Genomic DNA, 25,906 nt, shown 5'->3' on the forward strand with positions numbered 1-25,906 from the left:
CTCGGTTGTAACGAGTGGTTATTTCAGTCAAAGTTGCTCTTCTATCAGCTTGAATCAGTCGGCCCATTCTCCTCTGACCTCTAGCATCAACAAGGCATTTTCGCCCTCAGGACTGCCGCATACTGGATGTTTTTCCCTTTTCACACCATTCATTGTAAACCCTAGAAATGGTTGTGCGTGAAAATCCCAGTAACTGAGCAGATTGTGAAATACTCAGACCGGCCCGTCTGGCACCAACAACCATGATACGCTCAAAATGGCTTAAATCACCTTTCTTTCCCATTCAGACATTCAGTTTGGAGTTCAGGAGATTGTCTTGACCAGGACCACACCCCTAAATGCATTGAAGCAACTGCCATGTGATTGGTTGGTTAGATAATTGCATTAATGAGAAATTGAACAGGTGTTCCTAATAATCCTTTAGGTGAGTGTATATATGTGTGAAGAATATTTATGTTTCCTCATTCTGGTGATGATGAATATGATAGAGGTAGCCGTACTGTTATATAATGTCAGTTGTGATGGCTGCTGCAGCCATGACAGAAGGTTTTACCTTCTTCTTTTGATATAAAATACAAGTATTTAAAAACAAATTCTTGGCAGCGATTCGCAGGCACTTAGTCAAACAAATTGTGAACAAATTCAAGTCATTTGAATTTGAATGTCCTGACCAACATAGTGTTCAACTAGAAAACTCAAGATGTTGATTAAGCTACTCCAGTGAAATAGATCTACTAAGCAAGTAATCAGCAAAAAACGCTGGCTAATTAACAAATATCTCTTGATTATGAGATAATTATCAGCAATTGGCATCTGGCTACAATTGATGTTTTAAACTTCACTCGATCGAAATTTAATATCACAAACACCCCAAAAAGCCTGAAGCTATTGTCTTGCATTTTTCAGATAATACATTTTGCATGGTTTTCTATGTATAATGTCTCGTACTTTTTATTTGATGAAGCTAAGGCATAATTGGTAAATTGGTTATGCAATGTTGAATGGAGATTCAAATTTCAGAGACAGGTTGATTTCTTAGATTTTCCAAGTTACCAATCTTGACTTGGATCCCAAGAGTGGCTTAGAATTGACTTTCACCAAGAAAGGGACTTCGGAAAGAGATTAGCTCAGCTCATCACAACCTCCTCTGGGTGACCTGACTCAAATGCAACCAGTGGGGGCAAGCTGAGATTAATCTGGTGGATGCCAGTTCTCTGGGGCTCTGAATTGCAAGTCTTTTTACAGCTGGGTTTGCTGGGTGAAAAAGGATATGGAGGAATAGTGAGATCATATATAAGTCTGCAGTCTGTGTTTGGTTGTTGTCCTAGCAAAGTCAGGTGTGAGCTGGCTAGTCCAAATTTAAAACAGAAGGAGATAAAACAACCTTGAGCAAATCAACACAAATCAACCTCAGAATTTAATTTTGTATTGCTGTCTTCATATCTGATATAATCATATCAATAAGTGTTACCTTTGAAATGCGTTACGTTTTTAAAATGCCTTCATCAAAAATTAATTCATTAAAATTCTAGCAATGTACTTACATTTTTGAAGCTTTATTTTATGTGTACAGCTACACAGAGGAAGTCACTCAAGTAACAACCTTCATGTTTGTCATTTATATAACTGCCTTGCTTTTGAATGGAAATTCACATATACTGGTTATTGCATCAGCAAAGCCTTGGAGTGTCTTGAACAACACTGGAAATTGTGCCTAGCAATAAGTTACAATCTTGTGCAATGTTGTATGCAAGAGAATACATCTTTAATGTTGAGTAAAACTGGGAAGTCTCCTTGCTTGAATTCGTGATTTATTAGCTTCAGGCATTGTGTAACCAAACACAATTTAAGGGTCTTTTAATCTCACACTTGTGACCTTGTTCTTTCTCTGCCTGTTATGTTTATGCTTTATAAGGATTATAAAACTGTTATGCTTTATGTCTGAGCTGAATGTGTTTATTCAAGCTATTGACTACAGTGTGAGTGATGTCCACTTTGCACTTTAGCAAACAGTCAGTAACTAAGATTTAACATCTGGTAACACTTTACAATAGGTCTCCCTAGTTACACTGTATTAACATAGTAGGTACTCGGTAACTACATCTTAGTTGGACCCTACAGTGGGAAAATATATGGGAAAATCTTTAGCAGTATTCATCATTCTATTTGATCCAATAAGCCGTTTTTTCAAAAACAATAGGGACTGAAAAAAGGATAACACAACAGCCTTGAACATGTAAGCTTCAAAAGCCATACTCACCAATAAAAAAAAATAATAATACTTAAAGCTAGCCACTCCCAAAACTGATTAATTGATCTATAGATGGTTTATGTAATGTACCACGGGGCATGGGAACAGGGGGACCCAGTTAAAGTGCGTGGTAGAGGTGGTCAGACAGGCATGGGTCAGATACCAGCAGGACAGGGCAAACAAGGGCAAGGCGAAGACAAGGTCGTGGTCACAGGCAAGGGTCGAGCGATCAGGCAAACCGACTAATGAGGAAGGTCCAAAGTGGTAGTCGGTAGGTCAGGCAAGGAATCCAGGGAACAAGGCAATAACAAGACACGGGGAGTAACACTTGGAGATATAGTGGTAAAACTGACAAAACTTCAGGAAGACTAAGGGTTTGTGAGGGGTTTATATGTGGAACAGAAAACCAAGTTGGGAGGTGCAGGGCGAATGGGAGCAGAGGGTGACAAGTGCACATGGTGTTCAGGAATGTTGATTGATGGATTGAATGAAGGGAGCTGAGAGAAGTGACTGATAAGGAAGGGTGATGGTGACATGTAGTTGGGAAAAGCGGAAGTCCTTAGACTGGTGTAGAGTGCTGGGCTGTAGCCGTGACTTACTTATTTAAGAGCTCTTGAATTGGTTTTATTTTGCTCACATGTGACAGAAGCATCAGTTTTAATTAGTCAGAAAATAAAATCAAACCACGTCCTTCTGCAGTATTGATAAAAACAGTATAAGTATCACATATAAAAAATTAAAGCCGTTCGCTTCATAAAACCACAGCACCAAATCAAGGCTTTCAATGACGTTGGCTTGAGGAAAAAGTTAGAGATAGAGGGCAAGGTTTGAATTCTATGACCAAAGTTTCTGGGGATGGAATGTTTTCTTGGCAAAGACAGAGAAATTTCTTTTTAAATTAGAAAAGAAAAGAGAAAAAAAGTCACCCACCCAATTATAAAGCGACAAGAGGAGAGCTTGTTCTGAGGAGTGAGGCTGTCACTGGCCTCTTTAGTGTCTCTCATTCAAACAGCCTCCTACAGTCACTGCCTTCTCTTCTTTTCACTTTTTTTTTCTCCTTCTCTACAAATGACAAAGTGGCTGTGTATTATCGACCACAAGGCCTTGTGTGCTTAATTATATTCTGTCAGCAAAATGTAACTAAGCACACACACACACCAAAAAAACATTGGGGGTTTGGGGGGGGAGGTGGAGAATGTGGTGGAGTAGGTCTAGAGCCAGTGCCCTGACAGCCATGGCAGAGCATCCAAGAGCAGAGTCCACATCTGAGAGGGAAAATGTTGCGCAGGAAGACATACTACGTAAAGGTCAGAGTTCACAGCTAGTCCTGTCATTTTGTTATTCTTTGAAGTATGAGTGTTTGTTTTTCAGAGTGTGCAGCAATGCTCAGGGATGTAATTATTTTTGTCACCTTAATTAACACCCTATGTTTTCCTGGGAAGGGAGCTGCTGACATCCGGCTTGTGTTGAATTTCGCAGTCTTTAAAGACCACTTTTGTATCTAATGCAACAGGATGAGAATTGAGAGTTATTGTAAAGCAGTTAATCTTCAAAACGGCTAAAGCAGAGTTACCAGTGTATTTGAAGAATCAAGGCTTTTCTATGTAAGTAAACACTCCAAACAATTTAATACATTTCAAAATTCACTTTTTAGAAATAATACCATGTGTCAAAGTGATTCGAAATGTAATGGACCAGGTGTACAGACTTTTAGTTTATTACAGTGTGTTTTTCCAGGAAATGAAACTAATTATTTAATGTATTAAATGTGGTGCAGTAACTCTTGGGAGCATATTGTTTCACAGCAATGTGTGGTATTCTCTGGGATGAATGTTATGAAAGGTTATTTTTGAAATATTGATGAATGGCTGCGTTGTGGTGTACGTTGCTTTAATATTTAATTTGTGGAAAACAAGTTAAGTTGATTGCAGGCTAGTTTGCCATTGTTCAGTATGTTTGCTTCATTTGTTTTACTGCTCAAGGCCTCCCTCAATATGCTGTGCTGTGTGCTGACTGCTGTTCAGCCATATATTGTATACTTTTTTTTTTTAATGCATTCATAGTTTTATCCTTTTTGTTTGACACTGAAAGAAAAACTGAAAACCATATGTGTTAACTATGCTGTGAAGCTGTACTACTGAAGAACCTTGTTAAACATGGTACATTTTCATTATACCATAGTGCCAGAGCATTGTCTTTGGAATGGGTACTTTACATTTTGTGTTTAGATTTCAATAAGACTTTTTTTGTTCTAGCTTTAAGCCTTACTGTGAAAATCAAGGAAACCATATGGAAAGGCATTGAACTTGGGAAACTGATTTACATTCTGCCTTAACGATCACCAGAAAATATTCCATCCAGATCCGAGAGGTTGATTTCATTGCGCAAAGAAAGTATCTTACATTATACCACTCTGAATGTGTCACTTAGAAAAAGAAAATTATGAAAGTTTCACCATCAAAAACAACCAACAAAAATCATCACTTTTCTTGTTGGGGTTTAATTGAGCTGAGGCATTATTCTTCGAGGATTTTGCTCAGATTGTACAAAATCATTCTAGATTTAAAATAAGAGAGCGATTTGTTTTTATCTCCATCTTCAGCCCCACATCCATTACCTCCATTCTCCGCTGTTATTTTGATACACTTTTGCACACCATCTTAAGCTTGGCATTATACAGATGTGTTGCTGTCTGTGTAGGATCTGCAGGCAGAGATCGAGGCCCACACTGAGGTTTTCCACACCCTGGATGACAACGGGCAGAGGATCCTCAAGTCTCTGGAGGGTTCAGAAGATGCCACCCTGCTGCAACGTCGGCTGGATAACATGAGCGTGAGGTGGAGCGAGCTGCGCAAGAAGTCCATCAGCATCAGGTCTGTGTGACGCTTCACGCCGCTGCCTCACTTGCTCGCAAACTCGAGAGCTTCATATTGTTTCTCTCTTTTCCCGCTTTCCTTTCCTTTCTCACGCATTCTGGATTCTGCTTTAACATCCCCCCACTCCAGATCACGAGCAGAAAGATTGGTCCATTTGTTACACAGAAATAAGGAGTTATATGAGGATTGCTTTAATATAACATTCTTGTATTATTATTTTTTTTATTCACATGACACTGCAGCTTTAATCAATGCTGTTTAGTATTTTTTAGCAGAAGAGGTTTGAAATAGATGTACAATAATATCATAGTTTGATTACTTAATGTTATGCTGGAGCAATACAGCATTATTGGAAAACCCTTTGATTCATGTTTTTATGCTGTACAACAGGACAGAAATATCATGTATCACACAGATACATATTAAGACCCCAGAGGCGTGACAAGGCTACCATCTCCAGTTTTCTAAGATTAAATATATTAAACAAATTAAAGATATATATCTAGCTGTACAGTGTCATATAAAGTAGCTATGGTTCTTTATTCAGGGATCTGGGGGTCTGAGAGGGGAAGAATGAACATACATCCCCCATTCCCAAACTCCTTCCATTAATAATTTGTTTTCTAGCATGTAAATAGGAGTGCATTTGTGTGTTTTTTTCTCTTTAATAAAAAAGCATGACAAGGAAAGCTATTTTATTTTATCATATTTAATCATGTTTTCAGTTAACATGATTCAAGGCTTCTAATGACTAAACTGAAGATTCTTCCTATTTGGATGTCATTTTGCAGTTCCTGGCTCCGACTTTCCCCCCAACCCCCAATTTTTAAAGTCCAAAGTCTTTGATTTGAAAGCTGTACACAAAGACACAGTGTAGGAGACAAGGAGGATTTCCTAATGAGAGTGAAATTAATTTTGATAAGAAAAGAAGATATGAACAAGTCTTCAGCTTAAGTTCTGAGCAGGGACACAAACTCATAAGAGCACTGCACAACACTCTTCAGCACTTTTGGGAAAGTTAATCAAGGGCTATTCACTACAGTGAAATTTACACCATTCATTCTGGGGAGAGAATGGCAAATATCTTAATTTACAGTCTAGGAACAAGCAACATAGACATCACTGAGTCCTTCAATTATTCATAATAACTAGGTGGGCACAAGACTATGCTTTTATGGTTCACTCTGGGATATTTTACTCACTGAGATTGTAGCACTTTTTTTAAATGCAGGTGATGATAATGCTCATTGTAAAGCCTTAGCAGCCTGGTCATGTATTATCCAGCTAAATAAAGAACTGTACAATAACTTTGACAGCTAAGGTTGATTTTCAAATGCATTGTACTATTACGCATTAGGAGTTTATATTAATAAATCCACAGCCGTTAATACTATCTGTAATCACGAGAAATCATCCTTTGTTCAAGTTACTTTTCCTGTTGTGGATAATTTTTCCAAAGCAATTCTCTAACTATTTCTGATGAAAAAGGAACACAGAATATTTAAGTAGCCTTCCCTGACATTGTCAGGACCCTGTCTTGGGAGGCCAGCTCTGGGTCCGTTGCCATGGTCATAGAGAACGAGTGGGTCTCATTGCTGGCATTGCACAGTGAAGGAGCTGTGTATCGGATAGGGTATCCACACAGAAAGGGGCACGACGGCTTTCCAGTGTTCTGAAAGACGGCTTTCTTCACAAAATATTTCCGTGGGAGAGATATTTTCTCTGTTTGGATGTTATCAGCGTAGTTCTCAGCGAGGCAAGAGAATGCCATCCTTACAGTATGAAAGGGGCCCTCGGGTGGCAGTGAGAGAGCCCAGTGTCTAGGTGCAGGGGTGGGCTGTGGGCACTCTCAGCTGATACCGGGGCGGTTAACCCTTGGGCTGCCTGTCTGTTCACTTCTCCCTAAATGACTCAAGGCTCAGTGCACTTGGTCTCTCGCTCAGCACTGATCTGACTCCGTTTCCATGGTAACTGTTTCGGAGCAGCGGGTACGTCTCTGGCTGCAGAGTAAGCGAGAGTAAGTTTTATGTACTTGTGTGATATGCAGTACTTGGGCCACTGAGCATCAATAAAATAAGGGTAGGTTAAGACTTTTGGTGCAGGTGATCTTTAACGATAGAAGAAAAGCACTGGGCGATTAGAGGAGCCTTGTCAAGCATTTTCCTTCAATTCTGTCCCAAGTCATGTGCCAGAATGCACTTACACTTGAATACCCTTCCTCCACTCCTAATTTGACTCAGGGAGTATCATCAGTGCAACACAGATACATGACAAACACTGATTTCTTGTATCTTCCCTTCCCATTCCCTGGCAGTGGCTTACCTTGCATTATGTATGTCTTAACCTATCAAGCACTTTATCAAGACACTATTGTCTTTCCTCTGTCTCAGTACATCAATGTGTTTTATTTAGAAATGTGAGAAGGAAAGATCAGGCTTTCCTTTTCTCATTTCTAAATAAATATAGTCCAGCATGCTGAAGCTCCACCTGAACAACATCTCAGTCCCAACTTAAAGCCCTTCAAGGCTAACAACATCAACTAGTATAAATAATGCTTGTTCCAAATAATCAGAGGCCCTCACGTAATATGCAAGTGGATAGTTTCTGCTCCCAAAGACACGTCTGCAGGAAACCCAAAAGCACTTCCTTGGCCAATGAATAAAGCAGAAGGCTCTTCCTATTGTGGGGAAAGGAACAATTGTGCACCACAGAGTATTGTACATACACATAGCCTTAATGAGAGAAGGGTTCTGGCACACACTGCCGTGGAGCGCCCTGCGTCTCGGAGCCGCACAGCCAGATTCCGCAGGCGCTTCCTCGCTGTTTACTTTGCCAAGGCATGTGGAGAGTCCAGTTTTCCATTCTGGCTGAATACGCTGATAATTCGTATTATATCCTTGAGGAACTTGAGAGTCTTGTGACAGTTTATTTATTTATTCATTCATTTAATTTATTTAAAATCTGTTTCTAACGAGGAAAGCTGCTGGGATGCCTGTGCTCCTTAGCAGCAAATCATGTTTGAATGAGCAGAAAAGACAAAACAGGTCAGGGCAGAGACTATGCTAAAACTAGGACTGAATACAGGTCTCTACTGAAGTTCTTACATGTTTTCAATAAGCTTTCCTATGTATAATCTTAAATTATTATTATTATTATTATTATTATTATTATTATTATTATTATTATTATTATTATTATTACTATTATTTTACAAGTATAACATCATTTTAAAAGCATTGGCTATATATCTGACTTCTTTTTATGATAGAAGAAGCTGTAATCCCAGAATTCCTGTAATTGCAGTGTGTTGCATAATAATAATAATAATAATAATAATTATTATTATTATTATAATAATTATATATGTACACAGCTCAGGATTTGAGTAAATTGCTGTCTGCTTTTAAAAAACAAGTTTGACACATATGTAAAGCAGCACTCCAGAATCTTAGATACTGTAAAAAAATTTGATCTTAAAAAGCACAATACCATGAATATTTTTGCATATTGACATATCTAAGCTTGGATCCCTCAGTAGTCATGTTATTTATTGATCTTTATATCTGAACATGTTGCCTTTCTGCCTCTTCAGTCATCTGTTATCCGTAACCACATAGGTGATTAACAGTGACGAGTGTGACATTTTCACCATATTGATGGTGCAAGGCTAGATTATGACAACTTCTCATTAAAATACTATAAACAACACAAAGAGCCCTGGTTTGCGTGTGCCTGGTGTGTGATATGTTCATGTTTTGTTCCCTGTTCTCTGCTGGATTAGTATTTACATCTGAAGACTTCCACATTCTTTCTTCATTTATCTGTTTATTAAGCACTACACTGGATACCTAAACTTGTTAATCGTACAAGCCTTGCTTATGAAAAATGTAATGTTATAAGATCTGGCAGAGGAATTCTGGGAGTCTGGCACAGGGTTTGCATATTCTCCAACTTCATCACCTCATTAGAAATGCAAGACACAGTGAAGACGAACCCCGGAATGTACTGGCATTTAGGTCATTTAGGCCTATTAGTGCCTTGTTAATGAACACTGCTTGCTGTCCATGCCCCCCTACCTCAACAGAGCAAGAACTCAAGTGTCTGTTCCCCCCTTCCCACAGATCCCACCTAGAAGCCAGCACTGAGCAGTGGAAGAGACTCCATCTCTCGCTGCAGGAGCTGCTGGCGTGGCTGCAGCTGAAGACCGAAGAACTGGCCCGACAGAAACCCATAGGGGGCGATGTCCCAATGGTACAGAAACAGTTGGACACGCATAGGGTAAGGGCTTTGGTTTCAGAGACACCAGAAAATGTGTAATAGTGACCCCTTTGTTTGGTTTGTGGTACTTGTGATATAGTACCACAGTGTTTTGAATCGTGTGTGGGCGTTGCTTGCCCGGAGAAGGAGTGGGGCTGTATTCGGAACCGCATTCTGCCCATACTATACTTACTACATACCAACATCTCAATAATGTTTAAATGTTGGTATGTAGTACGTGTAGTATGGGTAGTATGCGGTTTCAAATATAACCTGGGTTTCATAATAACGCCCACCTTACAGTTCAGCTCTGTGCATCTGACGACAGTAACACGTACACAAGCACGCAGGCGCGCAAGGCATGGGATTCTTTTCTCAATACCCGGAAGCTATTCTTTTAATTACCAAACAGTCCGAGTGGTGCCGCTGCATAAACATTACATGCTGTGCGGACTGTTTGTGTGTTTTAGATGTGGCGCACATGATTAATAAGTCTTGTGGAATATATTGCTACTTGCTTCCGATTTAAACACCACATCATTTAGATGAATGTAGCGAGAAACCTCTCATTTATCATATATGGAAAGTAACTGTAATATCATTACTCAAATTAAAATGCAAAAGCGTTACATTAACTCGTTATTAAGACAAGTACAGTGCATCCGAAAAGTATTCACAGCACTTCACTTTTTCCACATATTGTTACGTTACAACCTTATTCCAAAATGGATTAAATTCATTATTTTCCTCAAAATTCTACAAACAATACCCCATAATGACAACGTGAAAGAAGTTTGTTTGAAATCTTTGCAAATGTATTAAAAATAAAAAACAAAAAAAGCACATGTACATAAGTATTCACAACCTTTGCTCAATACTTTGTTGAAGCACCTTTGGCACAAATTACAGCCTCAAGTCTTTTGGAGTATGATGCTACAAGCTTGGCACACCTATTTTTGGGCAGTTTCTCCCATTCTTCTTTGCAGGACCTCTCAAGCTCCATCAGGTTGGATGGGGAGCGTCGGTGCACAGCCATTTTCAGATCTCTCCAGAGATGTTCAATCGGGTTCAAGTCTGGGCTCTGGCTGGGCCACTCAAGGACATTCACAGAGTTGTCCTGTAGCCACTCCTTTGTTATCTTGGCTGTGTGCTTAGGGTCATTGTCCTGTTGGAAGATTAACCTTCGCCCCAGAGCGCTCTGGAGCAGGTTGTCATCAAGGATGTCTCTGTACATTGCTGCATTCATCTTTCCCTCGATCCTGACTAGTCTCCCAGTTCCTGCCGCTGAAAAACATCCCCACAGCTTGATGCTGCCACCACCATGCTTCACTGTAGGGATGGTATTGGCCAGGTGATGAGTGGTGCCTGGTTTCCTCCAGACATGAGTTCAATCTTTGTTTCATCAGACCAGAGAATTTTGTTTCTCATGGTGTAAGAGTCCGTCAGGTGCCTTTTGGCAAACTCCAGACGGGCTGTCATGTCCCTTTTACTGAGGAGTGGCTTCCGTCTGACCACTCTACCATACAGGCCGGATTGGTGGAGTGCTGCAGAGATGGTTGTTCTTCTGGAAGGTTCTCCTCTCTCCACAGAGACACACTGGAGCTCTGTCAGAGTGGCCATCGGGTTCTTGGTCACCTCCCTGACTCCCCGATCACTCAGTTTGGCCAGGCGGCCAGCTCTAGGAAGAGTCCTGGTGGTTCCAAACTTCTTCCATTTACGGATGATGGAGGCCACTGTGCTCATTGGGACCTTCAATGCTGCAGAAATGTTTCTGTACCCTTCCCCAGATCTGTGCCTCGATACAATCCTGTCTCGGCAGTCTACAGACAATTCCTTGGACTTCATGGCTTGGTTCGTGCTCTGACATGCACTGTTAACTGTGGGACCTTATATAGACGGGTGTGTGCCTTTCCAAATCATGTCCAATCAACTGAATTTACCACAGGTGGACTCCAATCAAGTTGTAGAAACATCTCAAGGATGATCAGTGGAAACAGGATGCACCTGAGCTCAATTTTGAGTGTCATGGCAAAGGCTGTGAATACTTATGTACATGTGCTTTTTTTGTTTTTTATTTTTAATAAATTTGCAAAGATTTCAAACAAACTTCTTTCACGTTGTCATTATGGGGTATTGTTTGTAGAATTTTGAAGAATATAATGAATTTAATCAATTTTGGAATAAGGCTGTAACATAACGAAATGTGGAAAAAGTGAAGCACTGTGAATACTTTCCGGATGCACTGTAATATTATTACAGTAACGCATTACGAAATACACCAGTGTCTTAGTGCCCAGACTCAGCTAGTCTGACTGCAGTTGCTCAGTCCCCATTTGGAGCTCCCAGTGTGTCCCCTGCAGCTCCTTAAAGAGTTAATCTCAGCATGTGTCTTCAAGGAGGATGTTGTCATAATACATATCCGAACAATAGAGAACTAAGTGGGCATGTATCCTGGCACTGCAGAGTACCAGCAGCATGCTAATGTCACAGCTTATCAGATCACACTTACCGAGGTTGATGAAACTCAGGGGCAAACTCACATGGTTGTACTTATCTCATTGCACCACTGGGGATGAGCAGCAAATACATATAAAGCATTGCTAAACACACTCACACTCTCACACACTCACACCACTCCTGTGATTTGTTGTTAAAGGCATATTATGAGAACAGCATAAAAACATTTTGGATTTAAAAATGACTAGTAGTAGCATTATTATTATTATTATTATTATTATTATTATTATTATTATTATTATTATTATTATTATTATTATTAGTGGTAGTAGTAGTAGTAGTAGTATCATTATTATGATTATGATGTTGGTGTCATTATTCTTTTTGCTTTTTCTAATACTATATTTCACTTCAACCTGCCTATTGCATGTAGTGTAACTCAGGCAACAGAAACAAGTGACTAACCACCACACTCTTATGTACACAGAACAGTTGTGAACATGAGTGCTTTACAAAGGGTAAGAGCATTTGAAAAGGGGCCTTGTGACTGTGAGAGTGCTGCGTTATAAGCATATCTTGTGTTATTTCTCCAAAGGGTATGGTCATGAAAAGAATCCAGAGCTATTTCGGTGCTACACCGTACTGGGGCTGAAACACACAGTCCCTGACCCTGCAAGGCAGTTGCCATTAGGAAGTTGTGAATAATTAAAACTAGTGAGATTCAGAAAAGGCTCAAAAACATCAACATAAACATATGTTTTAAAATATGTATGTGTGATATATTTTTAATACTGTTAATAATTCCCTAACATGTTACAGATTGAAGGGAATGTGAATGTTTTTGTTGTTGTTTTGTTTTGTAAAACTGGAAAATATCTTTATAGTCATTGTTTCTCCAGCAAGCTTTATCTCTAGCAAGGATTATTGTTCATGAAAGCATTTCAGAAGATAACAGACAAAGAGAATGCTCATTAACCTGCTCTGGGTTATATGTCATGCAGATTGTATAAATATAAACACAAGAATATGAAGAAAATGCCCTGCTATTAATAGTATAATTACAACAGTTGTTTCTTTGGAACTTAATTAAACAGCTATACCTGTTTAATTAAGTTATCCTTGTACAATACTGGAGTAGCAAATTATTTCACCCCCTCTCCTGTGTTACATTGTATTCCAGTAGGAATACAGATGAAAAGCCATGCCTTTAAATACATAGTTTATCACCTGCATTTGCCCGTTACTTAATTCCTCTGTGCTTTTTAATCTGTTCTTTGTAATTTTCTGTTGTTGTTTTTTTTGCTTATATTATATTTCATGCTAATTACCTACCAAGGATTCAAAGGACTTCTCAAAGATTAAAGCCAGGAAATGTGCTCTGGGAAACACTTTGCATCACAAAAGACTTATTTGCCCTGTCTTGAAATGCTATAGTGTTGCATCGATTTCCTTTTTCACCATACACCTCTCTTTTGGTTAGATTTTTTATTTTAATTTGCCGTATTCTTTTTTTGGTATTTGTTTATTTTTATGTACTTTAGTCGATACTTTAGCTAGACACAATACATACAACAGTTTTGGGAGAAAACGCCTGATCTGGCCAGACTCTAACTCTATCTATATTTCTGTAAAAAAATATCAGGAAGAAGTGGGTTTTCAATCATCTTTGATTGAAATAATAAGAACCCCTCCATCCTTGCACATACAGAGACCTACACAATGCAAAGAGGAGAAAACTACACTACACTACAATTTTTCCAGTTTTTATTGAAATGTATTGTGTTTAATGTCTCAATGTATTCTTTCTACAAGCTGTTGACTTTCATAAACTTGTCTTCCAATGATGTTGTGGCTTTGGGTCAGACCTCTTCCTGTCAGAGTTTCCTCCAGTTTCCAAGTGCCTTTTGATGGTGTAGGAAACTGTACTTAAAAACTGCTTAAATTTCAATAAAGCTGGAAAAATGCGGGTGTTCTAAAACTTTTGACCAATACAGTATACTTAATCTGGTCAACCCAACTTCTGTCTTGTGTGTAGGGGCTGTCGCCAATCTGCCAGGTCACCTTGTAACCACTATTTGTTGTTCTTATTGTTTGTTAGCTTCTAAAACAAGTCAAGGATGGCACATTCTGTTCAAAGGAATTGTGCAGAGAATTGTGAATGTACTTTTTGCTGTTTTCTCACTGCGTGTAAAGAATTCTAATTGTTAAGGGTTTTTCCCAATGTGATAAAGCACACCTTGTGATTTATTCCAGGCTTTCAAGAGGGAGCTGAAAGCCAAGGAGCCTGTCATCTCCAATGCTCTGGATGCAGTGAGGATGTTTCTAGCAGAGCAACCTACAGAGGGGCTAGAGAGGCTCCAGCCAGAGCAGAGAGGTAACTGCAGACCTACCTTGAAAATCAAACCATATTCACTGCCTGACACCACAGCACGTTTTGAAGTTTTTTTAGTTATGCTTCCAGAAAAATAAAAAAATATATTGTTGCCATGGTTTTGAACAAATTGCTTCCTCGCAGACTGCATTTACCTTTTGACTTGACATTTGTTTTTAAGACACATGAAAAGTTAAGTTAGCCTCACTTTGGTACAGTATTGTGTGCATTAGCTGGTAGGTGTCTGCAAATGGCAGAGGCAATAACCAAAAAGAAAACTGGGTCTCCCAAACCCCCTGGACCATGTGGACAGCTCCCAGGGGCTGCAAGTTTCACAGCCCTTCTCTGTAAGGAAAATCCTATAGTAGGTGAAGCTACTAGTCTTTGAAATATCACACATGGTTGACGTTCAGTATGTCTGTTGCTGACCAGGAGCGCTGCTATTGCTGGGTGTGCTCCCCTGTGAGTAGGTTCAAGACTTCAATCTTTGAGGGCTGCATGTCCATTATTATTCTTTTTTCATCAAAAACCTTTTTGAAACAGAGTGATTTGTGTGTCTCTTCAGAGGTGAGCCCAGAGGAGCGCGCCCAGAACATCGGGCGTGTGCTGCGGAAGGAGGCAGAGGACGTCCGGGTGGGGTGGGAGGCCCTGCGGGGGCGCACTGCTGACTGGCAGCGACGGCTGGATGAGGCACTGGAGCGGCTGCTGGAGCTGCAGGAGGCGGAGGATGAGCTAGACCTCAAACTACGGCAGGCAGAGATGGTCAAACAGTCCTGGCAGCCCGTGGGGGATCTCCTCATAGACTCCCTGCAGGACCACATCGACAAAGTCAAGGTAGTGAACCACACATGGTCTATTATGGCTCATGTCATTTTAGTTACATATTCTAAAGTACTCGCTGATATCTTTCCAAAAATGTAAAGGAACACCTATTCTTACAGACATGCCACATTATTGTTTTTCATGATGTTTTCTCAGTGTTTAAGCTGAGATTGCTAGGTGCCATCTGTTCCAAGAAAATGTTACTTCTGAAGAGGATCCTCTGGGCTGAATGTAAGAAGATAAGGGGAGCCAGTAAACTGGTGTGGCACAGGCTCGAAGGCAGACTGTGTCACCTGCTGAGCTTCAGAGCCTTGTTTAATAATTGTCTGTTTCCCCGTGACTCGCCATCACGTTTCGTTGCTCTTATTAAATAACAGCTCCAGCAGAAACAGACACAGAGGATGACTAAGAACAGGTGAAGTAGAATATGCATCAAGGTGGAAATTAAATAACCGGAAAAAATGGGTTGTAAAAACTACTAATTTAACCCTTTACTGCTCTGGTTAGGTTATTAACTGGCCTAAAATACACGTCAACAAAAATGCACTCTTTATGACTTCTACTCTATATTCACCTGTGTTTGATGCTTGTTGCATATCTTTGTTGTTGCATATATTAAATATACTTCATATTTATTATAAATACACTGTATACATTGGTTATCTAGTATGTAATTTAATATTTTAACCAGGAGCATTTATTTTTCCTGTACAGTAATCACAAGAATGTATGTCTTCTCTCTCTCTCCTGAAGGAATGTGTTGTGCAGCTGTTATGGTCTTGTTTTGTGTTGTGTTCTGTTCAAGACTTAATAACTTGACATGCCGTTCCACATCTGAAGGCAGAAAGCTTTTCTTAGACCTTACTTGTGTGAATAAAGGTTCGGATATGGTATTGTGAAGCAGTATTAAAAGCTTTTAATTAGTAAATAATTACATAAGCTATCCATTTTTTACAATAAAAAAGCAAATGTGTGTAACAGAATGTCATCATGTCATATATTTAAGATGAACGGGGGTGATTTGACAGAGACATATATATTCTGCCAAGAGAATACCATTTATTTTTCATATGTGGAGCCATTGTTCTTTTCAGGGAGACAGCCCCAGAGTTATAGCAGGAGACTGCTCCAGAATTGGGACGAAAAACTGCAAACAAATTGTTACATGGTAATAGAAATACTACAGCCGGCTATAGAGAAAGAAACACATGCGTGATGCTGATAGGAACTATCCCCTGTGAAGACAACCCATAAAATCAAAGGATCTGTCATGATCAGAAGAGTCAAGTCTTTTCTTGGATGAAAATCCTTTTGTGAAGATGTTAAATGATTATATTAAAAAAATAGAATGCTCCATGTTTGTGGCAACCTGTGTTTCCAATATGTGAAATGAGAAATACAAAGAAGTGCATATTGGCTTGATTAAGGATACACACCATTGACTTGCATTCCAGTTTTTTTATGCCTTGAACGGATGATTAACTCCTTTGAAAGTATTGGCATCAGTAACAATATTCATATTTAGGTTGTCTGTGAGTGAGTGCTTCTCCCATTACGATCAACAGGGGTAAGAGGAAAATGGACAATTAGAAGGAAAACCTGATTTTTAGCCACGCGTAGATGCCGAATCCATGCTAATTCGTGTTGTAACTCTGGTGAACGAGAGCGGCTGTCATGTCCTGTGTGTGATTTTACGTTGTGTAAAGAGTGTTGTTGGGAATAGTGCTGCAGGGTGCATTAAATCGTGCTGCAGATAATTCATGGAGTTCTGCACTGGCACGAGCATAAATCTCCTCTCTGGCAAGTGTGCCGAGGAGGTCTAATGTGCTTCTGCTCTCCAGGGCTGCAGTAAGACACAACCGGCAAAAGATTTCTTTATCAATATGGATAAAGAGCCATGTGCATAAAAGGTGGCACTCCTTTACATCCATAAAACGTAATTAAGGCGAAGTATTTTCAGTGAGATACATTAAAATCATTGGGAGGTTGATAAACTGGCCAGGGATGATCTTAGATGGAATTTGATCTCAGATACACTACAGGTGAAAAGTGTGGAAGCAAAATGATGATATCAATGTGGACGGGGGCAGAGCCCAGGATTGTTGATTCTTCTTCTCCCTGCTCGCATGATTACTCATATAGTGACATGTCTGAGGAGATAAGGGACTCCTCTTTAAAAATACACTGTAGGCACTGCTGAACAACCTGTCTTCAAAGTGCAATGGCAGTCCGATGTGTCCACCTTTGGGTCCAGCACAATGTGTTGACCTGTGTTGTCAGAGGAACTGAGTAACTAAACACATTGTTCTTATTCTTATTATTCTTGTTATTATTCTTATTATTATTCTTATTCTTCTTATTATTATTATTATTATTAGCAACAGTAGTAGTAGTATTCAAGTAAAGCTATTATTCTTGTGGGAACTGTAAGCATATGAGCTAACAAAATATAACTTACAGTTAGACGATTCTTGATGGGTTTAAACATGTAGGAGGTCCTTTAATAAAGCAGCCCCTACAGAAACAGCATTATATTCTTAGTATGGGATGAAATGCTGTATTGTGAGAGCATCTGAAAAGCATAATAGTGTATATTTCTTGATAGATCCATTTGGATATGAATAGATTAAACTATGAATGTTATCTTTGTACCCTTCAAAACAGCCTAAGCATATTTTGAAGGAGCTTCATGGATCGTGTGGTCCATTGAAAGAACAATGCTATTCACTCCATATTTGAGTATGTGCACCCGTAATTAAGCAACTGCCTGCTTCTCTTCAGCCCATTACACCAAATGCACAGAGCACATGTTATTCCAGACTGCTTAGCATGACAGCAGAACTCACAATTCTGTGCAGCGCTGTATCCCTAAAAGATACCTATGGATAGATTAGTGGATAAGCAGATTAGATACATAGATAATTATGGACCCAACAGTTGTGTTCAGCATTCTCTCAGCAGGGACAGCTTTGGATGAGAAATTATTCCTTCTTATAAGGTTAGTAATAGCTCTTTTGAATCTTTTTTTATGAAATTTTTAAGTAATGTTGTTGTCTTGCTGTTTCCCATGACGAGTTCTGTGGCCTCTCATTAGCAGTCTGGTGATCTCCCACTAGACTAGGATGACTGAGGGCTCTGAAGCATTTTTGTTTCATATGTTTTTTCAAAACAAATTACCAAGCACAATCAGTTGCAGTGTCACAGCACTTTTAGATAGAGTGGGGAGGGGTAGAGGAGCAGGCTGTATCTCCTAAACCTAGGGCAGCAGGATTGAGTGAATCTCCCAGGACATACTGCATACAGCTGAAGCGTTCAATCCATTACAAACGTAGTGAAGTGTGATATACAAATACGGTACCGCAGAACATCTGGGGATTTTGTCTTGCTTCCCTGCAGTGGAATACTACCAGCATCGCTTCAGGACTCCTATATTCTATACATCTTACTAATGTCATGACATTTATGGGAGACCTAAAATGTAATTTTAAATATATCTCTATTTCAGTTTTATCCCGAAATACACTACTACAGAAGTATTTGTTTTGCAGGTTTTCATTTTTGAGTGTGTCAGCTCCTGAAATTGCTTAGCTTGGATAAAGATCTATGACAAATTATATAGTAATGTGCAAACACCTCAAAGGAGGGGTGGAACAAAAGTTCCCTATACCTGAACAAAGCATAACACACTCTCTTGTAAAACACAAACTTGGAGAAGAAACACATGCTGAATAAAGCAGTGTGATAGTGTAAAGTACCGAGGGCACGGGAACAGGGGAACACAGTTGCATTGGGTGGGATCGTCAAGACAGGCAGGGGTCGGATACCGGCAGGACAGTACAATCAAGGCAAGGCAAATACGTGGTCGTGGTCACGGGTAATGGTCGGGTGATGCCCACCTTCACAGTGCGGGACTGCGGCCAGTCGGTGACAGCACTCACCTTCTCCAGGTCCATTTGCACGCCCCTGGCATCGATGACATAGCCCAGGAATCCCACACACTGGCAGTGGAACTCACATTTCACCGCCTTGACGTACAGTCCATTGCACAGCAGACACTGGAGCACCTGGCGCACCTGGGAGATGTGCTCAGAGAGGGAGGAGGAGTAGATCAGGATGTCGTCAATGTAGACAATGACAAACCGATGCAGGAATTATCTCAGAGCCTCGTTCACGAATGCCTGGAAGACAGAAGGGGCATTGGCGAGACCGAACGGCATGACCAGGGATTCGTAATGGCCGGTGTGTGTGATGAACGCCGTCTTCCATTCATCCCCTTCTCAAATACGGATGAGGTTGTATGCACTGCGCAGGTCCAGTTTGGTGAAGTAGCAGGCTCCTCTTAGTTGCTTCAAGGCGGTGGGCACCAAGGGCAGCAGGTACCGGTACTTCACCATCACTGCATTGAGCCCCCTGAAATCAATGCAGGGCCGAAGACTGACGTTTCTTGGAAACGAAAAAGAAGCTGGCAGTGGCAGGTGACATGGATGGACAGATGAGTCCCAGGTCCAGAGCCTCCCTGATGTACTCCTCCATGGCCTGTGACTTTGGGAGAGGGAGGAGAGGTACCCGAAAGGAGATTAATGGCACAGTCCCCAGGTCGGTGCGGTGGTAAACGGGAAGCCTGGGTCTTGCTGAACACCGCCTCCAGGTCTGCGTATTCAGGGGGGATCTGTGTCGAAGCAGAGAGAAGGGGGCTCTCTTTGTGTGTTGCCCGGCAGGGGTGAGACAGGCACCAGGAGAAGCAGGTAGTGGCTCGGGTAGGTGCTTGAGAAGCTGGTCCAGTGCAGTCTCAATCTTCCGGAGTGGCCGCACATGCTCCCCAAGCGTGACCCTCTGGGTGGCAAGGGTGGTCAGCGCCGCTGGGTCCATTATAAAGGCAAAGTTTTCTGTAACGTACTGTGGGCACGGGAACAGTGGAACCCAGTTGTGGTGCTGGTGGGATTGACAAGACAGGCAGGGATTGGATAGTGGCAGGACAGTACATTCAAGGCAAGGCAAATACGTGGTCATGGTTACAGGTAAAGGTCGGGCGATCAGGCAAACAGGCAAACAGGCAATCAAGGGAAGAGCAAAGTCATGGTCAGGCAGTCAAGCGGGAGATCAAGGATACATGGTAGATTCAAGGCTAAACAAGGCAGGGCGACAGCTCGGAAATGTAGTTTACAATAACAAAACTTTGCGACCAGTGACAGACAGTGAGGGGTTTATATGGGGAGCAGAGGGAAGCAAGGAACCAGGTTTGGGAGGTGCATGGCAGCGGGTGATTGAACAAGTGCACATGGTGTTCAGGAATGTTGAATGCATATACAAAGCATTTTATTGTTTAGCGCAAATGGAAACTTACTCTAATAACAGCTTACCACAAATGCAGTATAACATACAACATACAAGTATTTTGCATTCTTACAAACTTCTTACAAACTGCAGTGAAGAGTCTGAGCCAATGCTAGAGGCAGGCGTGTGTAAATCAGGACAGCAGGAGTCATAGGGCGACTACACCTCTGTAAAGAATAGTAGTTGCTTTTACATCTGCCTATCCGTGTGGTACCAGCACCAGTCGTTACATACTGTGAAACATTAATTTAAAAATATTCCTTCCATTTTCTCTGCTGAGCGGTGAGATAATTAGGCAGCCAGAAGGGTCCCCATGCTGAGAGCATGAATGGAAAGGTATGATAAGGGTATAACAACTGCCCAGAAACATGAATCCTGCACCTTCCAGTTTAGGAAACAAATCTCTTGTGGCGTGTGATAAGAAAAACCTTGAGTTCCTTACCATGACTAAATGAAAGAATGAATGAATGGGCGAATGAATGAATGGATGCTCATGTTCATTGGGTCTTTCAGAAGAGAACCTAAAGTGTTATAATGGCTCTCTTTTCTTTTGAAGTACAATATCTGTGCAGTGATTTGCAGGGAATTAATTTTTAATCTGGTGGGATTCAAATAATGTCCTGTTGTAAGAAATTGTGAGTCGAAAGTCCACTTTACTTACCACATCAGAAAGACCAACCCATCAGTAGTAGTAAGGAAACTGAAATGCAGAAGCTTTTGCTCCTTATGTGGGAATGATTCCAAATCTTTGAGCTACATTTAGCAGTAAAGTGGATCACATATATTGATTATCTCCTTTTACATTTGTTAAGGAATTAAGTGTCATTTTACCATATTATAATGTAAGTGAAGCTTTTATTTAATTGTTCTATCCCCTGTGCTGAACACACAATTACACCAGTGCTTGTTTTCTGCTAGCAAGAAAGAAGCAATGAATTGAAAAAGAGGAGACCTGTTCAATAATTAATCCCTCAATAAGGAACCCAAGATAAATACCCTACTTTTAATCTAGTAGGTGAGGGAGCTGTGAAATGGAGCAAGCCTTTTTACAGAGATCAAAGCTTTTTCTCATTGTTCACTAATTCATTATTTGCTTCTGTGGCCTTTGTATGGACCTCATTTGTATGTTATTTATTCACTGTTGTGTCCAAATGCCTTGTCTTGTTCCTTTTTCAGCACAGTTGCACAGCGCATACTGATTTTTTTCGGCAAATTCAATTCTGTGTAATTTACAGCCTATTACAACTGCTTGCAGGCTTCCCTTATTTCCATGTAGACATGCTCTGTGCTGATAACAGTCCTGCTTCCTTTCCTAATGCCTTTGGAGGTTTATAGTTTTTGATTCGCAGATGTTTGTGTTTTAATAGCACCAGGGAAAGGAATGGAAGTAATCATGTCTTGAGTTGCCAGTCTGGCCTCCCTGTGCCCCCTGAGTAAGCAGTGGTTGTGAATTGATTGTGATGTGCAACTCCCTGCACAGGATACGGTTTATTTTTCTCACCCCTGGGGATTCATTCCTGAACGTCATGCCACTCACTTCCTGGCTGGTGTAATGGCATTCCTGAGGCTTCTTCGAGGCAGTTTTGGGCACACACTCATCCACCAGGTGTCTTAGCCACCCTGTTCAATGTCTTCCCTAGCTAGAGAGCAAATATGAAATACATTTGCATGGAGCTGTAAAACGCATCTTTATATTGAGCATTAATCATGAGATTACCACTTCCTTCTTGATCTGACCAGAGAAAATCCAACATCCCTTCATACACATCAAGGAAATCAAGGCTAATGTAAGTGCAAAATTATGGAAAGTGGGAAAATCCTTCCTGTTTGCATGCGCACCCAAACTGACTGGATAGTCTGCAGCCGACTAAGCAGGGAAGGTAGAGGCAAGTAATCTAGATGGGTTTTGTCCTTTATAGGATGGCTGCTTTAAGTTCATAGTTTCAGCTTTTAAAAGAAACATTTCGTAAACTCTTCCCTGACCTTTATGATATGAAACACGTTCCATATTCTTCTTCTCCAATTTTTGAATTGTATAGGTGTCTCAGAGTGAGAAACGTGTATTGCAAAAAGCACATCGCATAGCAAATACTGATTCTTTTATAAGGTTCTCAATACCTAATGTAATTTCTAAACCACGGCTGCTAAATATCAAAGGCCTCGGTAGACTTTAAGTAATTCTGTTAGCAAAATAGTTGTACATGGCCCAAAGCAGAACATGTTTCATTACCACTCATTCTGAGGCAAAATAGAAACAGACAGCTAACAGTCAATACATTTAGTTTTAAATTAGACAGCAAAAGTTAACCACATGAAGCAAGACCATGATTAATTATTTAAGTGTTCTTAGTGCATCAAACACTGACAATAATTAATTTGCAGAATTTGCTGAGCTCTGCAATGTTTAAATGTTTCTTACATTTTTGTTTATTAAGAAGCGTAAGGTGCTTTTGATAACGTTCCACTACATTCATCCATAAAGTAGACAATTTGTAATGCTAAAGACAGTGTAACAACCTATTATTTTTCACCTTCACTGATTTATAAAACAATATTACTTGAGAGGATCACCGTGTTTATCTCTGTTGCAGATTGGTTTAACTAAAACAGATTATTAAAGCGGAAAAGGTCTATGCTCTAGCTATTTTATATAAAATATGTTTCTGCTTCCCCATAATGGGAATTTGTAAATATTTATTCATGAGTACTGGGTGTTTCAGTGCTGCATGCATATAATAAATACCCCCAGTTACACTACAAATGCCTGCTGCTTTGTAAATTTCCTTTTAATTTTTTTGTCGAGCATCTTTGCCTAGTGAATATGTAAATAAAGCAGATAACACTGATGTCCTCGAATGTGGGCAATATTCTGCAGAAGAGAGTGTTTCACAGTCTTTGCATGCTGCACTCTGTAATCTGTAATCAATGGGTGTTGATAGTGGGTTCCATGGAACAATATTGAACCACAATATTTAATAGTGAATTAAAACAGCAAAATAGTTTGCCAGTGCCTGCAATGCAAAGCTTGTGCCACGTTACTGGACTGGGAACAGACTCATCTGTCACAATGCATTGCACACAACCTGCAGGCACCATATACTGTGCTGCTAGTGAGCTGGTGGATGTGCTTTCCGGGGGCTGCTTTCCGGACATGATGACACTGCAGGAGTGGGTCTACAGTGCTCAGCTCCAAGCCAATGGCATTTTCTCCATCTCATTTACTGTGGTTCACACTGCGTAGCTTCCACACGACTGTCATTAAGATTTTATGGGGCTAGTGAAGGGATCACCCAGCATGAACATGATTAACCAGGAAAATTCAGTTTTGCGTGACAATCCTGTCAAGATTTCCTTTCAGAACAGTTGTTAAAAAAATACCACTGTAAAAATGAATGTTACAAATAGTCCATCCATGTGTTTGGTGATGGAGAAAACAACCATACTCGGTAGGCATAGGCTGGGGCAAAACCTCTGTAAATATGCCACTTACGTACAAGTCAAGCATTTAATGCAATAATGCATGTGTGTAATGCCAAATTGTACCGACCTTCAAAATATTTAATGAGCACCGTAAAGTTCCTCCTTAATTTAGAACCATTGTAGATGTTGCAGTTAGCCTTGTCTTTCAGGCTTGTGAGAAAAGAAAATGGGCTTTGCCTCTTAAATTAGACTGATGAGATGATACTAACACTGCATTTGTCTTGGTCACGTATGCCAGACAATCAGAAGTGAAAATCCCCTGGGCTAAGAGCAGAAGCCAGAGAGCATGTTGATCATTTCTAGGAAAAGGCAACCGAAAATATAAGAAATTTATTGTTTTGTATTTATTTCGGTTTTTTTCTTCTTCCAGGCCTTCCGAACTGAAGTGGCACCCATTAAAGAGAATGTAACGCAGGTGAACGACCTGGCCTCTCACTTTGGCCCTCCAGACATCCAGCTCTCTCAGTTCAACCTAAACAGACTAGAGGATCTCAACACTCGCTGGAAGCTCCTGCAGGTGAGTCGCTGCTGCTAACATCTGCCTTCCTCTCCAGCCCAGTGGCCAGGACAGTCTGTTTCTCCAGGGCATGTGAGGCCATCATCATGATCTTCTGGGGTCACAGCAGACCATAAAAAGGTCCCACCAACCCCCATCTCAATTCAACTTAATGTGCAGTTCTATATTACCTTATATTTAAAAAATACATACATTCCTACATACATAATTGAAGTGTTGTTGGTTATATGTTGGTACCAAAATAAATCAGTGAAGAGGTTTTACTTTTCCAGGCAGAGCTGATAAGATAAAGATTAATTTTACATCTATTGCATGCATCCTATGATGCTTTGAAGACAATTATACATGCATAACTGTAATCATATTATGTGAAGGCATTAGATATAACAAATCTGTTTGTAACAAATGTTTGGGATTCCTTCTTGCTTAGGTAAAGCCATTTATTTTACCTTGCTTCTGCTTGTAAGAGGGGAAATATAAATCGTGTAGTGTTTTTTTTTTCTATTTATAGAAGCAAAAGGTTAGGAAAAACGAGTCAGTGATTTTACCTCACAGTATTATCTGCCTACTACACTCTGTCGTATCTATGTAGGAGCAGGATAAAAATCCACAGGTGTCTTCATTTTGAATAAGATAATCTTCAACTACCACGGTTCATGTTTTAGCAGGGCTAAGCAGTAGAGATTACTACCCTTAAATTTTTACTACCCTAACATAACTGTATTACATTATTGTGCTTCCATTTCCCATTCTGAATTGCTTCATTCCAAAACAGTACTGTCATTTTACTTTGCGTTTGTTAGTTCCCCTTGGTTACATAATATTATGGCCTTTTGAAGTTTAAATTCCCATGGCTGCCTAAAGTAAGAGAACCCTGTCATGAATCACCTCTTGAATTAAGGATTTATTTATTTTTAAAGAAAAAAATAAAATTGAAGGATTTATTCACATTCAAATGTACTGCATGTTCAGTGCCATATTACCTGAATCTGATAAGTATTGTGACGTCATTGGGCCACGCTCCATTGTGTACTCATTTGTGTGCAGTCTCCAGTTGTGTTTTTACAACCAAATGCCGCTCACTACAGCATTGTAAATGTGTAATAGATCAAGATCTATCTAATCCACAGTTATTTACAGCTCAGCAGCACAATCCTTTTTCATGACACACAGTAATAGGAGCATTGGAGTAATATCTCGTTGCAACTGAGCTGCATGGTCAGAATAAAGTGTCTGTCTGTAGAATGATGTTTCAGGTTGATTTAATAAAAAGATGGTCTCTAACATCTACTGTTAAACATGAAGGTGGGTGTAGTTTTTAATTCAAATCTGCCAGCTCCAATTCAAAGAGCCAGTTTGTGACAAGGATTGTCTTTGTCTGTGTTCAATAATATTATTCTGGAGGCTGCCTCCAAATACCAAAATAGAAAATAATTAAATAAATAATGTGTATCATGCATAATATTAATTTTCCAACTTTCTCAATTGATAAATAGTTGGCGAAAATGTAATTAACCTAACCTGACAGCAGATGGTTGGTG

At 40.1% G+C, this 25,906-nt stretch overlaps 1 protein-coding gene across 11 annotated transcripts in view; it reads left to right on the plus strand.

The window, feature by feature from the left end:
• Positions 1–25,906, plus strand: part of dmd (dystrophin) — a 631,463-nt gene that overhangs the window by 512,761 nt on the left and 92,796 nt on the right. For all 11 annotated transcript variants that reach the window (XM_066706366.1, XM_066706368.1, XM_066706373.1 and 8 more), the window contains 5 exons: positions 4,952–5,124; positions 9,249–9,405; positions 14,095–14,215; positions 14,778–15,046; positions 24,219–24,365. In XM_066706366.1, coding sequence (XP_066562463.1) covers positions 4,952–5,124; positions 9,249–9,405; positions 14,095–14,215; positions 14,778–15,046; positions 24,219–24,365 — 867 coding nt within the window. The remainder of the gene's footprint in view (positions 1–4,951; positions 5,125–9,248; positions 9,406–14,094; positions 14,216–14,777; positions 15,047–24,218; positions 24,366–25,906) is intronic.

This window comes from Amia ocellicauda, chromosome 6 (assembly GCF_036373705.1).
Source record: "Amia ocellicauda isolate fAmiCal2 chromosome 6, fAmiCal2.hap1, whole genome shotgun sequence".
Lineage (NCBI taxonomy): Eukaryota > Metazoa > Chordata > Actinopteri > Amiiformes > Amiidae > Amia > Amia ocellicauda.